General features: G+C 47.7%; 1 protein-coding gene across 3 annotated transcripts in view; it reads left to right on the top strand.

The window, feature by feature from the left end:
* Phc2 (polyhomeotic homolog 2) overlaps positions 1 to 16,078 on the top strand; it is a 125,806-nt gene that overhangs the window by 85,586 nt on the left and 24,142 nt on the right. For all 3 annotated transcript variants that reach the window (XM_008829226.2, XM_029561689.1, XM_029561690.1), the window contains exons 8-9: positions 11,262 to 11,665; positions 11,924 to 12,089. In XM_008829226.2, coding sequence (XP_008827448.1) covers positions 11,262 to 11,665; positions 11,924 to 12,089 — 570 coding nt within the window. The remainder of the gene's footprint in view (positions 1 to 11,261; positions 11,666 to 11,923; positions 12,090 to 16,078) is intronic.

Below are 16,078 nucleotides of genomic sequence, written 5' to 3'. Positions count from 1 at the left end.
ACCACCATGCCAGCCCCATCCAGTTTCTTAATACCATTGTAGGTGCAGCAGGGCACTGATGGTCAACTTACTGATGGCCAGCAGGATGGGTCAAAGTCACTGTCTCTCAGAAGAAGAGGCATCAGAGTCTTTTTTATGTAGCCTAGACCAGACCAACCTCAAACTCCATCTTCCTGTCTCAGCCTCAGAAGTGCTGGGGTTACAGATATGCACCACCATATCTAATTGGCACCTAAGCCTTGAGGCATGAGTGATGACCCAACAGACCAAGCAGGGGAAGGCATCCCAGGCAGACAGAAGGAAGGTCAGTACATGAGCATGAGTCATTTCTTCACCTGTCAGAGATCTCAGGATAAAGGGCCAGAAATATATATATTTCTGATTGAACTTCTCTACATTTCACACAACAGTTCTTAATCAAATTTTGACACCCCCATCCATGCCAATCCTCCCACCCCACCGGACCTCATGTATTCTGCCATACGTGTTAAGTTCTATCCAAGTATTTGTACCCAGATGTCCTTCAGTGTAAGGTCACCCACTGGCGTCTAGTCAGCCTGACTAGAGATCTTAAGGCAGATCTACTCTCCCTCACCCAGCAGTAATCAGTCTCCAACAGTTCCCAGGCCTACCTACCGTCGCCCATTTTCCTTGTCCGACTGAGTTGTCATGAATCTTGTGTTTGATGCCACCTTTACACAAGTTCACAAAAGCAAGCTTCTAGTGGCCTGAAAGTCTGTTTCCTGTGTTCATGGACAACCCTGGTCTTACAGTTTTTCTGCTCCCTCTTTCGAAATGGCTCCTGAGCCCTGGGTGGGTGAGGTTTAGCATAGGAGTCCTATCCAAGGACACACTCTGCAGTCTCTTACTCTCTAAAACTTGGCCAGTTGTGGCCTTCTGTGCGCACCACACTCTGTTGAATAAGGGAGCTTCGCTGGTGAGAGTTGAGGGATGCACTAGTTTTCTCTCCACCCCCTGTTCTATGAGCCTGAGGTGTAGAGGTTCCACTGTAGACATGTCACCTCTGAGTGGACACATCTCAGACATATATTCTTTCTCTGTGTGTAACCAGTTGTGGAACTCTGCAGTAGCCTCCAACTGTTGCTAAAAAAAAAAAGCTTCTTTGATGAGTGGTGTATGATACGCTGGTCAGGGAAGAAGGCTGGTCTTGGGGATCCACTCTTCGTTCTTACAGTGGTTGAGGCCTCCTTGCCCTTTCTTATTCCCAACCCAAAGCTCAAAGAGCCTGGGGGTTCCAAGACTGTTGGGGGTTTGCAGAGCCAGGTGGCCAGCTATCAATTCCTGAGCCCTGAAAAGGTAAACAACAGGGAGTGGCAGGCTTGAGGGCCAGGGACCAAGGTGTTGCCTGGCTGGCAGTGTGGGGTATGATGCAGAACAGAGACCAGTGGCCGCACAGAACTTTCTGTGGAGCAGCTGTGTGCTGAGGACTACAAAGACCCTCGCCCCAGAGACACAGATCAGTGGGCTTGGCACTGTTCCTGCTTCCTGCCTCCCACAGTCCAGCCCCTTCTTCCTTTCTCTCCCACCCCTTACCATCTTTAAGCCTTTCCACTCGTCAGACTCCCACCTCCCAAAAGGAAGGCAGCTGGGGAGGCTTAGGAGCCACAGGGTCTCTCGGAGCCTGTGGAACCAAAAGGCTGAAATATTCTTTCAACCTGATGGGGGGCAGCCCAGAGTAGCACCTGTCTGGCTTCACAGTTCCAGGCAGAGGTGACTGCTGGCCTCCTGCCCAACCAACCCACTGAGCAGAGGAAGGGGTGAATGAGGGAGAGACAGAGCAGGCGTGCTTGTGCCTGAGAGAGCCCTTGCACGCACTGGAGAGTGAGAGCAGCTCCAAAAGCCTGTTTTGTTATGGGAGCTTTTTTTATTATGGAGCTGGCTCGCTGCCCCCAGGGGAAGGTAGGCAGTGGAGACTTGTGGGGGGCTGGGGCAGAGCTGCAAAGAGGAATGTGCCTTCCCTGGGGGTGTTTCCTCCCAGAGTGGCAAGCCCCCCTGCCCCAGCTGGGACTGCTCCCACTGACAGCTGTTTGGGGGCAAAGCCCCTCCCCCATAGCAAGCTCCCTGCTGTTCCTTCTCCTGTCACCTTGGCAACCAGCTTCTTTAGGCTGTGCAAATAGAAAAGGTCCCTTATGCCCTGAAAGGGGGTAGGGTGGGGGGAGGGGAGCCAAGGGAGGAGAGCAGAGCTTAAGAGGTTGGGCTTTGGGCGGGGAAGGCAAAGGGTCTGGCCTTGCCCTTCTCAGGGCTGGGAGGACTAGACCACGGAGGGCAGAAGAGGGCAGGCAGCAGGGGTCCTGTGGGCCTGGCCTCCTGGGAAGCCAAGACCTCAGGGAGCTGGGCCACGTCTCCAACTAGGAGGCTTGGAGGCTTGGTCCTTGGAGTCGTCGTTCTAGACGATAAACTCCAGGCTCTGGGTGACACTCAGGCCCAAAGGTGAGGAGAAAGTTGCTGACTGGGAGGGGGTGTTGTGATAAAAGGGAGTTGACGGGTCACTGAAAATCCTGGGCCCCTTTCACCCAGAAGTGCCTCCAAATTCCAGGCCATTGTTCAGACTCCTCAACCCGCCTCAGGTCGCTGCTGAGAGAGAGAGCATTCTCTGATGGACAGGCCTGCTACATAGCTGCTTTGTTTTATCACAGAGGGGGTTTGTGTCAGGGAGCAGATCTTTCCATCCACGATAGGCTGAGCTGTGTGAGGCTTGCTGGTTTGAGGCTTCTCGGGTACTGTATTTCCCTCCCAAAGCAGCCGCCAAACTAGAGGGCAAACACATTCACTGAGAGACAAGCATGCAGGTAGACCTGTTATCTAGCGGCAGATCACAATTGCCAGCAATTTTTATTTTAAAATCATGGCATCAGTCATGAACGCTATTTCAAATAATCATGGTAAGATCAAATTTAGATGATGAAGAGTCTCCTCAGGCTCAGGGGGAAATTCAGAGTATAAATGAGTTTTATACTCATTTGAAGTGAGGTGAAGTCAGTGAAGAAGGGTTGCATTTTGTTTAACATCCCTCACTGCCTGGGTGTGTGCATGGGTGCCTACACACATGCATGTGTATGTGTATACATGTGGGTGTGTGGGTGTTTGTGTGGCTGGAAAAGAGAGATCAGCTGCCGTACACAAAGTGCCTAGACCTGTTGAGGGATCTGCTTTCCTGCACTTTTCACCCTAGGTTTGTGGCTCACCGCTTCCCCAGCTGCTGCCTGCTGGTAAAATCTAGCAGCCAAGGAGCGACCACGCTCCAGGTACTGCTTGGAGTGCTTCACACAGTTCATTTAACCCCAGCGGTAAGGATTCCACTTCACACATGAAGATGACACGGATCCCGAAGAACAGTTGACAGCCGTCCCCAAATAGTTTTTCTCTGCTTCTTTAATTGTTCAGTTCATCTCAAGAAAGATTCATTTGGCATTTTTTTTATGCCAACCACTGTGCCAAGCTATGTGGGTTATGGAGATGAACAAGAGCTGCAGTTCTGTGAAGAGCTGTAGAAATTTGAGCTATGCTTTGGAAATGCGTCCATTTCAAACATGGAGCAGGAAGGCTGGCTCAGCCAACACTGGGAGGCGCTTGAGTCCAGAGTGGCCATGTGAACTGTGACCTGTGTGTGTAGGTGGGACCTGTTCTTCCTGCCTTCCTTCCTCAGTCCTGTGTCCTCTTGGGCTTCACCTTTAGAGGACCTTGTGTGTTCCCACCTCTCAGGTACATGCCATCTGCCTGCAATGGCTTCTGGGTAGGCATCCTACTCTCAACCCCTCTCCTCTCTTCACAGATTTCTAGCGTCTGTGGATCTCATGTGTAGATCCTATCTGTGTCTTTTCATGTGTAGAATTTATGAATAAAGCAGAAACAAAACCATGAAGTCTTCCCTCTACCAAAAGATTCCCTTTCCCCAGCTCCTGACCTTGCACACTGCTGCAAGGTCCCCCAATACCTGATCTCACAGGCTCAGAGGCCTTTGCATTTCCCTTCCCCAGGGAGGCAGCGTGTTCTAGCAGGAAAAGCAAGAGCTTTCAGAACTGGTTTCCCACCTCCATTTTATCACGTCCTGGCATAATTCCCATGATCAAGTTGCTTGATCTCTGTAAACCTTAGTTCTCTGTCTTTAAATCAGAGGTGATCATACTTCCACAGGCCTTAAAGATGAATGGGAAGCCTACATAAATGACCCCCACAGAGAAAGTTCACAGTAGGTGTTCGCTCTCACCCTCTGTCTGCACTGACCAACCTGTCACCAGTAGATCCCCACGGTCTGTGCTTCTAGACTGTCCAGCTGATGAGATGAGGCTTAGCTGATCTGTAGGCCGTGCTGCTCACAGGGCTTTTCCTGAAATGCTGTGTGATCTCCTTCAGAAGCCTTCAATGTGTTTTTACCTCCTACCTGACTGGGTAGAAGGCTCAGGCCATAATAAAGACCCCACTACCCACTATGTGTCATGTTGATGACTGCTGAGGGCTGACTGACTGACTGACTGTATGTGCCTTTGAGACCCTGCCACACTGCCCACATACCTCCTACTTGCAATGGATTCCTCACACAGACCAGCTGCTGCAGCTAAGCAAATGTGCTCTTGTCTCTTCCCCCCTACCCCCACCCCTCTGTGACTGACTTAACCTGTCAATTGTGTACCTTTTGCCTCCTGCCTTCCCACAGCACAAGCTTTTTGTTGTTGGTCCTTCTAAGATCACCTCCAAAGCTCTCAGCAGCTGGCAGTGAACAGTCCTGGGCTTGCTGTGGACACTTCTGCTTGCTGGCACATTATTTGCTCAGCCATTAGCATCTTGGGGCATCTTTTATATGAAAGGCACCATGCCTCATCTGTTAGCTTCGAAACCTCAGCCTTCTGCACTGTGAATATCATTGGAAACTATTCTCAGTTCTTGGTTGTAAGATGAAGACGTTGCTCATAGACTTACTATTAGAAACAAATGAGATTCAAATTATGAAAATTATTTGAGGCATTCAAATAGCATAGAAAGAGCAGACAGTGTTTAAGAATAGCTATTTCCTAGCCTCTGCTAGATACCAGGTATTGAGCAAGACAGTGACAGTGACGTTTTTGTGGTTTAAGCATAATGTTCTGTTTGATGTTGACACCTGCCCAGTATGTTGTACATCATCATGGACGTTGGAAGTCAAGATCCAGGGAGGTGAAGGAAGTTGTCTGAAGCTGTATGGCCAGACTATAGGTGACAGAGCTGAAATTCCACTCCAAATCTGACTCTAAAACTCATGCCTGTAGCCTCCCCTGCAGGGCATCCGTCTGCTAAGGGCATGCTAGAGCAAAGATGAGGACACTGGGTCATCTAGTGCTCCAAGCTGCTGAGCAAGGAGAGTGCACAGAGCACTGGGTGGTCTCACCAGATGGCTGACAAACAGGCCCAAAGACACTATGGCTCGTGGGGCCCACCAAAAAGTGCCCCTTAGGTGGCAAACCTGTCTTTATACCTGGTTCCCTCTTATGGGGATTCCCCTTCATTCTCCTTCCTTCTCAAACTACTGCCTAACCAAGCCTAGTGGGAATGCATCACTGAAAATTCATGTGCTATTTCTTGAGGTCTGTCTAAAAAGACTGCTCCCATCTACTCCTGTGGAGTGGGCTGTTAGCCTCTATAGTCAGTTTCAATTTCAGATCATATGAGTCATCCTTGGAGGTGAGCAGCCTCCTGAATTGTTGCCACAATTGGACCCATGCTGAACATGCCTCCTCTTCTGGCCCTCTTCCCGCACACACCCTGGACTCCAGCTGTACGGAGTGTTCCGAGTCCCTGAATGTGCCAGCCAGGCCTCTCCACAAGTTCATCCTATTGTCCTCTTTCTAAGGCTGAACCAAGCTGAGCCCATCTTCTGGGAATCCCAAACTTTCCTGTGTTCTCAATATTCTGTGCTTGTCTCCTAGTACAACATTTATGAAATGTTCCTGAGTCTCTACCATCTGTCTCTTTACTAGACTTGCATTCTAGGGACCCTGTGCTTGCTAGGCATCATGCTTGGTCTGTAGTAGGTGCTAGGAAATACTTGTTCAGTGAATATGGATGGTCAAAACCTATTAACTTTCTAAATCTCAAAAAGCAGTGGTTAATAAAAATATATGTCATTTCTCTCCCACAGGCATCTTCCTTTGCTAATGTCACTCCAAAATGTAGTTAATATACTGTACACTTAGAAAAGCAAGGGCATATGCTGGCCTGCAACGGGCGAGTAAGAAGCTTATAGCTTCATAGACTTTGGGTCAAGAGTCCCAGCATTTCTGGGACAGTGAGATGTCTCCTGAATACTTACTTGGAGCCTTGAGATCAACATAGGCCTGTTACTGATCAATCCTGGAAGTGGACACAGTAAGAGCTAGGGGACATGCCAGGATTCCTCACAGTCAATCGTTCTGCCTAGGAGACCTTAGTCTTCTTGTCACTATCAACAAACTGGTCTGGAACCAGTAAATTGGTCTCTTCAGATTCTAAGCCAGCAATGAAAAGTTATAGCACCCACCATGGTGTTAAGCATTTCCTGGAGTCTCTCCTCTGATCTATAGAAGCCCTAAGCTTGTCATTTAGTTTTGTGTGTCCTTCTCCCCCATCACCATGCTCCCTGTTCCAATGCAGAAAGGGTTGCTGAGGCTTTCCAAAGCTGTGATTGAGGTCTCATGGAATTAACTCCCTGAACTCCTTAGAAGCAATGAACTTTCCAGCAGATCCTTAGAAGAAATAAGACAGGTGAAGAGATTTCTATGCATTTGTATTTCAACAAATTGAGCTCCATCTGTAGGGAGGGGACATGGCCTCTTCTGGTACCATGACTTCAGTGGCAAATGCTTCCCTACTTCACTCCCTCAAATGAGCTGGGAGGGCATGAAAGAGGAAGAGAAGGAATTGATCTTACCATTGGCTATCAGAAGATATTTGCTGACCATCTAGAAGCACGCAGAATGTTCTAATGGATGATGTGGAAGGTGCAAGAAACTCATCTTTTAAGTGAGATGAAAACATATCTTTGCAAGGTATTCAATCTAGTTAGAAAGATAGACATCTACATATAAAAGTACTTCCCAAAATTTCATTAACTGAAGACACCTCTCATTCTAAGTTGTACCATCATTAACCCTTAGAAACACACTGTCAGTTCAACTGACATCAGTTGTCAGTTGTAATGCATATCTCAATGTGAGAGATCCTAAAATGGGGGGAGGGATCAGTGTAAGAATTAACAAATATATGTGTAAGAGAGCCTGTGTTATATCACAAGTGGGTCAAACGGGATGCATGCAGGAACTCTGGTCGGGGATTTAAAGCAAATGGAGAAACAGGACTGAACCTGGGTTGAACACCCTTCAGCCAGGTTACTGAAACAGATGGAAGCATTGCGGCTAAAGCCACAAAGGCCCAGAGAGACGTGGCATTTTATGGTACAATGTATAGACCAGTTAAGAGTGCACTGCCGCCTGATACAGGAAGGTCATGAGCAAGGATGGGGCAGGGGTAGGGTCTGAAGGATTACACCTGCCACTCATACTTTGGTTCTGAAGAGAACCAGTTTTGTGGGAAATATACTCCACATCAGAGTTCTACCATGTTATCATTCACTCACCCAGCATTGCTGATTATCACTATATTCAAGGTACTTTAAGGAAGCAGGTGGGTTTCATACATTCTACCTACTAAAGGAAATTAGTTGTTTACTAAAATACTATGAAATAGGTATCATGCTTATCCTCATTTTAAAGATGAAGACACAGAGGTCCAGAGAGGACCAGCAACTTACACCGTTATCACACAGCTGTTAAACAGTACAGCTAGGATTCAAATCCAGGCATTTTGGCTCTAGAGGCCCCACTGACTGCTCAATACACTGCTTCTCTGCAGAGTGGAGAAACCTCAGTAGCAGTTCAGAAAAAGGAAGAACCCAGTGGCTGTACAGATCAAGAAAGGATGGCTAGGCTTTGATCTATGGCATAGATCAAAAGGTACCAACACAGGGAACAGTAAAAAGTTGCTTTGTTAAATAAATAATTTAAAATAAAAGGTTTTGTGTAAAGAGATTTGAATGCCACAGGCTTTGGACAACTGGACAAAGGGGCATCCTTGCTGGTTTCAGTCAAGGGTCGTATCTGTACACCAGGAAGATTCATTGGAACTCTGTCCATAAGATGAATTACAGCAGGAAGAAACCAGAATCCGAAAGCCCAAGTAGAAAGTTATTGCAATACACTGAACAAAAGGATTTTTTGACCCAAGATAATGCTACAGTTAAACTATGGTCTTTGCTTTTTATCAACCTCCAAAGGTTAATGATGCACACTTCCCCAAACTGCCTTTGAGTCTTTGATCTTAAGTCTTTGAACTTACTTAAACCTTATGTGTGTTAGTTCCAGCTTGGGTGGGTCGTGGCATCATTTGTCCTGTAACAATTGTAGTTTCACATGCGTGGCACAGATTGGGGGAGAGGATGGAAGAGGAGGAGAAGCACAGGACAGCGGGCCATGAGACCAGCAGCTCCCCTTTCAGATACTTTGGTGTGCTAGCTTTCCATATCTGTAGCAAACAGCTGAAATAATCAGCTTTTAAAGAGAAAAAGGTTTGTCTTGGCTCACAGTTTTGTAGGAACCAGTCCATGGCTGGTTGGTCATGGTGCTTTGGGCCTGTGGTGAGGGAGTACATCCTGGGAGGAGCACATGGCAAGAGTAAAACCACTTCCCTTGTGGCTAGGAAACAGAGCATGGAGAGGCAGAATCCTCCTCAAGGGCACACACCCAGTTACCTCTCACTAGACCCACCTCTAGAAGGTTCCACCATTTCCCAAGAATGCTTCCTTGAAGACCAAGCCTTCAACACATGGGCCTTTAAAAGACACTCAAGAGCCAAACTGGGGCATTCGTCAAAAGAAACACACATTCCCCCTTACGGGAGTCTTTATCTCTTCTACCTTTTGAACCTGTTTTCTTCTTTAATCTTCTTCCAACCTTATAAATCCTAAAGTGTTTGTGCATATGCAAGTATATGTGTTCACATGTGAATAGATGCAAATGAGTATGCAGGTGCTCCTGTCCATGTGTGTGGAGGCCAGAGATTGACATCAAGTGTCTTCTTCCACCACTCTTCACCTTATATATTGAGGAAAGATCTTCTACTTGAACCCACTTGGCCCATTTTGGCCAGTCTAGCTAGCCAGATTGCTCTGGGAATCACCTATCTCTACCTCCCAAGCACTGGGATCACAGGTAGGTTGCCACACCCACCATACCCCTGACATTTTACATAGGTGCTGGGGATCCAAACCCCAGTTCTCATGCTTGCACAGCAAGGAATTTACCCATTGAACTATCTTTTCAGCCCCAATAAGTCCTGGGTTTTCCTAATAGAGCCACCTACCAAGATGTAGGGCTAGAAGATGCATATGATCATGTAGACTGACCACTGCTACCCTGGGAACACTGATGCTCTGAAAAGGAAGAGGCTCTGTCTTGGGCCACATGGGCAGCAGGTGGTGGGACATGCCATTGATGTGAGCTCTCCTGACCTAGCCTGTCTCCAGCTCTGCCTCAGATGGGGACCCTGGAATGGCTGTGACTAAAGCAGCTGGTTGCATTTCCAAGATGATGCCCATCATTCACAGGCCATTTTAGCCATTAGAGCCTAACAAGGCACTGCATGCCCTCTCCATATCTCCTGGGTGCTTTACCAAGAGTCATCTATAAATGCTTGATGAGCAGTCTTTGTTGACTGTTCAATTCTAAGCCATCCAATGTGGAATTGTGAGACAAGGCTTAGACTCAGGTCAGGTATGATTTATAATGCCCAAATGCCTGTTGACAGTGTCCATGGAATTTCCTTCATCACCTCAAGCCCACCGTATTTCCTAGAATCCACACTGGCTTCCACGTTTCCCAGTTCATCCCAGGAACCTGCTCTGCCATCTTTATTCTTTGTCTCTGACCATAGCGACAAGCCACCAAGGGCCGTTTTGCTTTTGCTTCCTAATACCTGTTCCTACTCTCCTTCCTATTCCTGTTGGCAGCCTTCTCAGCATTCCATGTTGGGCTGTGAAGAGACAGTTAGAAACGTGCATGTAAATGGGCAAAATTAAAGACACATACCTCCCCTAATTCAATTTGAAATCTTTGTATCTACAGCATCACAAGATTTCTTCGTAAATGTTAGCTTGAGCTCACAGTTTGGCTTTATCCATTTGTAGCTGTACAAACCTAGCTGTGAACATCCAGCTGTGGCCCTCCACATCTGCATGGCACAGCTCCTTGCTCAGCTCTCCAGCTATGGGAGTCATTGTGGAAGGCGGCTTCTAGGCAGAACAGATTCAGCTGAGCTGCTCACATCCTGAACTGGCCTGGATTCCACCAGGCAGAGGATTTGCACTCTGAGCTGAAATTCCCAGACCATTACTATATATAAGGCAGGGGCTAAAAAAATTTCAGGGACTACTTAAAAAAAAATGTAAGACCCCTGGGGTGGGAGAAATGGCTTGGGCAGTAAAGTACCTGCCATGAAAGAATGAAGACCTCAGTTTGGATCTCCAACATCCTTATAAAAAGAAGTCAGATTCTGGGGCATGGGTCCATAACCTCAGCTATGGGGGCATGGAGGCAGGCAGATCCCTAGAGCTCATTGGCCAGCCTGCCTAGCAAATTGGTGAGTTCCAGGTTCATTGTGAAAAACTGTCTCAACTTTATGGCGCAGCCATAAACGTGGGGCACCCACTCTTATGTAAATAAACCACTACCCTATGCTCTACTAAAATTAAAAATTAAAAAAAAAAAGAACTCTCAAAAGCAGTAAGGTAGAAAATGGTCAAGGAAGACACCTGATATTACCTCTGTCTTCCACACAAATGTGTACACACACACACTCATGTGAATATGTTCATACACTGCATTTAACACACACTCAAAAAGTCAGTTAAAATGGAAGAAAGAAAGCTAGCAATATTTGGGAACAAAGAAACTCCAGATCAAGACAATAAATTTATTTGCTTGTAAATGAACTCATCTACTCTCAGGTACTATGTTAGATTCTGGATAAAGGGATACACTGTAGTTTCTGATGTGAGGTCCCTGATCAGAAAGGAAGATGGGGAGCAAGAAGAGACCTGACCAGACCAGGTTCCAGGTAGAATATGAAAGGGAGGGAAGCAGGAGACCCTGGGCTTGGGAAGCTGTTTGCATTTGGGTGTGGGAGGTTGTGGCAGCTGAGTTCAGCCATGCTGTCTAATCTGATCTCTCCTCCTACAGCTTATGCTCAACTGCAGTCACATCAGCTCCTCCCACAGCCATCATCGAAGCACCTGCAGCCCCAGTTTGTGATCCAGCAGCAGCCACAGCCACAGCAGTCACAGCCACCACGGCCTGTACCCCAAGTCCATTCCCATCCCCAGCTTGCCTCAGTCCCCCCAAGCCTGGCCCTACAACCCAGCTCAGAAGCCCATGCCATGCCACTAGGCCCAGTTACACCTACCCTGCCACTCCAGTGTCCCACTGCCCATCTTCATAAGCCAGGTAGCAGTCAGCAATGCCACCCTCCCACACCAGATGCTGGGTCTCAGAATGGACATCCTGAGGGCATGTCCCATACCCCTCAGCGAAGGTTCCAGCACACTTCAGCTGTCATCTTACAACTGCAGCCTGCTTCTCCAGTGGTAAGTAAGCTAGTCAGGGAACAGTGGGGAGCCACAGCTCAGAAAGTCCTGTAGTCCTGACTTGGATGGTGTTCTGGGTGGGCTAAATGTTGAAGTTGTCTCTGGGTATTCCCAGAAAGAAGGGAAGGCTTTCCCTAACTGAGGATGACTGAATCTTTATGTCTTTGCCTGCTGTCCGAGCTCCACGGAAACCAGAATAGTATCCAAGAATGCAGAGCTGGTTCAGGAGACTGATCTCTCTGTCCTGCCCCTTGACAGCCCCAGCAGTGTGCTCCTGATGACTGGAAGGAAGTGGTGCCCGGGGAGAAGAGCGCACCCGAGACTCGGCCAGGCCCATCCCCACACCAGCAAGCCATTGTCACTGTCATGCCTGGTAGCCTGCCTGTACCCAAGAGCCCCAACATCCAGCAGTGCCCAGCTCACGGTATGAGGTGTAACAGTGCCCTTGGGGGAGGGGAGGAAGTTGGCTTTCCCTGCCACCTCCTGGCATGTTTCTTTTGGGCATTTGGAAGGGGATAACAAATTACTATAAGCCCAACAAGGCAACCCAGAAGCTGAGTAGCCAGAAATAGAGGAGGGAAGTGAGGAAAATGGACCAGGGACAAAGACAGGGAACCTGGAAGATGTAAGAACAAGAGGATGAAAGAGGAAAGGAGAGTTAGACTCTGAGGCTGGTGTGCCATTGATTGTAGACGCATATGTGTATATGCGGAGTTCTTGAGATTGGAATTGTGGCCAGAGGACAGCCATATCTCCAACAGAAGGGAACTAACTATCCCTGGAAGAGCTGGAAGGACACTCAGAATTAGCTCAGCTTGCAGAAAGCAGCTTTGAGGGAACTGTGCTCAGCTCTAAGGTCTCCATCTGTCTATCTGAGTAACAAGGGGACTTCTTCATGAGCTGGGCTTCGGGACACTCTGCTGGATCACTCCAGCCTGGCAGGAGATTCACAGCAGTACCTCCACCCTCTGCAGTGATCCGTTTGTTTGCGTTCCTCTCTGCCAGTCTGAACAGGGATCTCGGCCTAGATCTCAGAGCCATTTGGAGTGAAGGGCTGCTGACAGCTAGGGAGGCAGCTCCAGTCATAATGCTAAGTGTGTGCTGAGAACGGGTGGGAGAGGCAAAAGAGAAAGGGCTTGGGAATTGAAGGGAAAACACTTTGGGACAGAGTAGTGGAGTCTACAGAAGGTAATAGGGTCTCATAAGGAGAAGGGGGTAAGGTCAGGAAGGAGGAAAGCAAAGAATGTGGAGAACAGACACTAGAACAGTGAAAAGATGGGAAGGAGATCATCCATTACCCTTTTTCACACTTGCGAAGATAAGAGGCTCCTGAAAGGCAGCCCAGGGGCTGGGGTGTGGCTCTGGTAGAGTACTTCCCTAGCATGTGTGAGACCCTGGCCCAGCCTTGAAAAGAAGGGGAGGTAGGAGCAAGGAAAACAGCCCATTCCATTGTAGGATTTACTCTATCAGAAAATTGCTCTTCCAAATAAGACTAAACCTGCTTGTCTGGAACTTGGCCATCCCTGGCTATGATCCTGTCTTATGAATTCTAAGGGTCCATCTCACAGTGTTTGTAGAAATTTGTCATGTCTCTAGGAGAGAGAGGAAGAGGGAGAGGGGCCTTTTCTAAATATTTCTTTCTTTTCCCCTATGATATGTCAAGACCCCTATTCCCATCTTCTACTCATGCTTGTCTACCTAATTCTAAAACTTCATTGATTCTCTTAAACTGTAACACCCCAAATTAAACACGTAGATTTCAAATATAAAAAGCTGCTAGTCTCTATAAGGATTGAACAGGGTTAAGAGGAAGGATTGTTTACTAAATCCATATGGGATGGTAGGAAAGAACTAAAATTGACTGAGTATCTAATATGTAATGGGTATTTTTCTAAGTTGTTCACTCACTCATGATACCCCTGAAAGATAAGCATTATTATTCTCTACCCAGTGCGGGGGTGGGGGGGCAAAAGCCAGGAAGGAGCAGCTCTAGGACATATGGCTGTGAGAGGGCAACACCCTGCTTCTAGACCCACATTTCACAGTTCTCTCACCTCCTTTATCAGACCACACATTTGGGGCCACACCTTCATTCCTCCAACCAATGGAAATAATGTTGTTGGATCAGAATGCTGTGCCAACTGGATTTTAGGAAAATGGGGTTCATTTTTGGTTTTGCTTTCAAGGTTTCTTTTTACATGAATGGCTACCTTGCTAGGTCGCCTCAGTCCTCAGCTCATACAGTTGATATTTTGAAACAAAATGCAATTATATCTGTTTATTGTTCTCTATGAACTTACCTCCAGTCTAATGAGAGATTAATAATAGTTAATACAGCTATACTTCTTGAACTCTGTAGTCTTAACGTAGATTTCCTGCTTATACCTCTCTGAGGTAGGAACTCTTCTTATCCCCATTTTAAAGATGAGAAAACTAAGGTGCAAGTAAGTGGCACAGCAGGAATCTCTTACATCTGAATTTTGTTCATTATGCCAACTTCTCTGCTCAGTCTAGCCGCTTGTAAGTTACATGGTATGTGTTCTTTGTCCACAGTGTTTCTAGAACACTCTGGTAATGAACACTCTTGGTTCAAGTGCTGCTATCCAACAACCCCTAAATCAACTGACATTTGCCTTCCTTTCTCTGCCTTGTTCATAACGCTCTCAAAAATCTCTGAATTCTAAGCAAGGTGATAAACACAAAACAAGCCTTCTGCTCTTGAGGTCCCATCTCATGAAGGAATTAATCTTAATGGAGTAGAGGCAATTGCCAGCCACCCAAGACCTAAACATCTGTGCATTCTGTAAATGTCTGGATGCCCGCTTGTGACAAATCACTGTAGGTTGGGAGGTAATACCCAGAAAAATAAGATGTGCCCCCTACCTTCAAGGAGCTTGCAGTTTGCCGGGAAAGATGAAACTTTTAGGAAATGACAGTGAAAGCTCCAATTTGATAATCGATGGGAGGATCTTAGGTAAGTGCTTTCCCAGGTATAAGACGGAAATGTCACTGCAAGTGGAGATTATCAGGATAGATTTCAGGGCAGAGGTGGCTGTAAAGCAGGGTGGCTAACCACAGCCCTGGGGCCACGTCTATCACATTGCCAGTGCTTGTACAGCCCCAGAGCTAATAATGATGGTAACAATCAAAGCAAGACTATTTCATGATATGTGGCAATACTATGAGATTCAGATTTCAGTGTTCGTGGGGAAGGTCTGTTGGCAAGACCACCGGTATTCATGACCTCACTGAGGCAGCAACAGTAGGTTGAGTAGCTAGGACAGAGACCATATGGCCTGCAAAGCCTAAGCTACTTCCTCTCTGGCCCCTGTCAGAAGCTTGCCAACTGCTACACTCTTTAGACTCTGCAGGATGGGTAGGACTCAGGGCTTAGAAAGTGGGGACAGAGCATTCCCCAAGGACCAGTGCAAGTTGAGGTGGAGGGCAGGAAGTGTACTCAGGTTCGCTAGACAAGCAGAGTATTCAATCCCTTGTTAAAGCAAAATGTGAGTGTAATTAATACATGCAGACACAGAGGAAAAAGGTGAATGGGAGCACTAATGAAAAGAGAGATTTTGTAAAAGAGTTGAAAGAGGAAGGAGAAGGGGGGGGCACATCCAGGAAACAGAACACACGTAAAGTGAGGCTGAAGGAAGAAACTGGGAGGAAAGGAAAAGGCACAGGGCCAGATTACAGTCAGATATGCAAGAAAAGCGGGGGGGGGGGGGTCATCATGTCCCACAGCAGCTCCTGTGCTGAAGACTGTGCCGCGCACCTCCGTGTGCCCCCACGGCTCCGAGCAGGTTTGAAGGCACTTCGCCAGGGCAATTCAAGTTAAAACTGTTTGGGAACGAAAACTAACATTTATGGGGCCCCTACTGTGCACCAGGCACCGCAGGCAATTTGTAGATCAGTTAACCCTCACATTAAACCTGGCGGGTAGGGATTACGCCTTTTATGGAGGTAGGACTGGGTCCCTTTGGTCATTACTTCACCTCTGATCCTCGCTCCCAGTGGGGAGGATAATGACCACTTGGAGGGTGATTGGGAACAATAAGGAAGAGGGTGCGTACACTTAGCCTGACACGCACTAGCCCTCGATCATTAGAGGCTTGCCTCCGAGACCCCACCGACAGCAGCCAACGGGGCTGGGGTCAGCGGGGGTAGGACTGGGTCCCTTTGGTCATTACTTCACCTCTGATCCTCGCTCCCAGTGGGGAGGATAATGACCACTTGGAGGGTGATTGGGAACAATAAGGAAGAGGGTGCGTACACTTAGCCTGACACGCACTAGCCCTCGATCATTAGAGGCTTGCCTCCGAGACCCCACCGACAGCAGCCAACGGGGCTGGGGTCAGCGGGGCCCGGAGCGGGGCGGGCGAACGATGGCCTGCAGCGGCCTACCCTGGCCTC

The sequence above is a fragment of the Nannospalax galili genome, unplaced genomic scaffold (genome assembly GCF_000622305.1).
Source record: "Nannospalax galili isolate Female #2095 unplaced genomic scaffold, S.galili_v1.0 scaffold473, whole genome shotgun sequence".
In the NCBI taxonomy this organism is placed as follows: domain Eukaryota; kingdom Metazoa; phylum Chordata; class Mammalia; order Rodentia; family Spalacidae; genus Nannospalax; species Nannospalax galili.
Note: the sequence above shows the minus strand (reverse complement) of the source record. Positions and strands in the feature narration are given on the sequence as shown.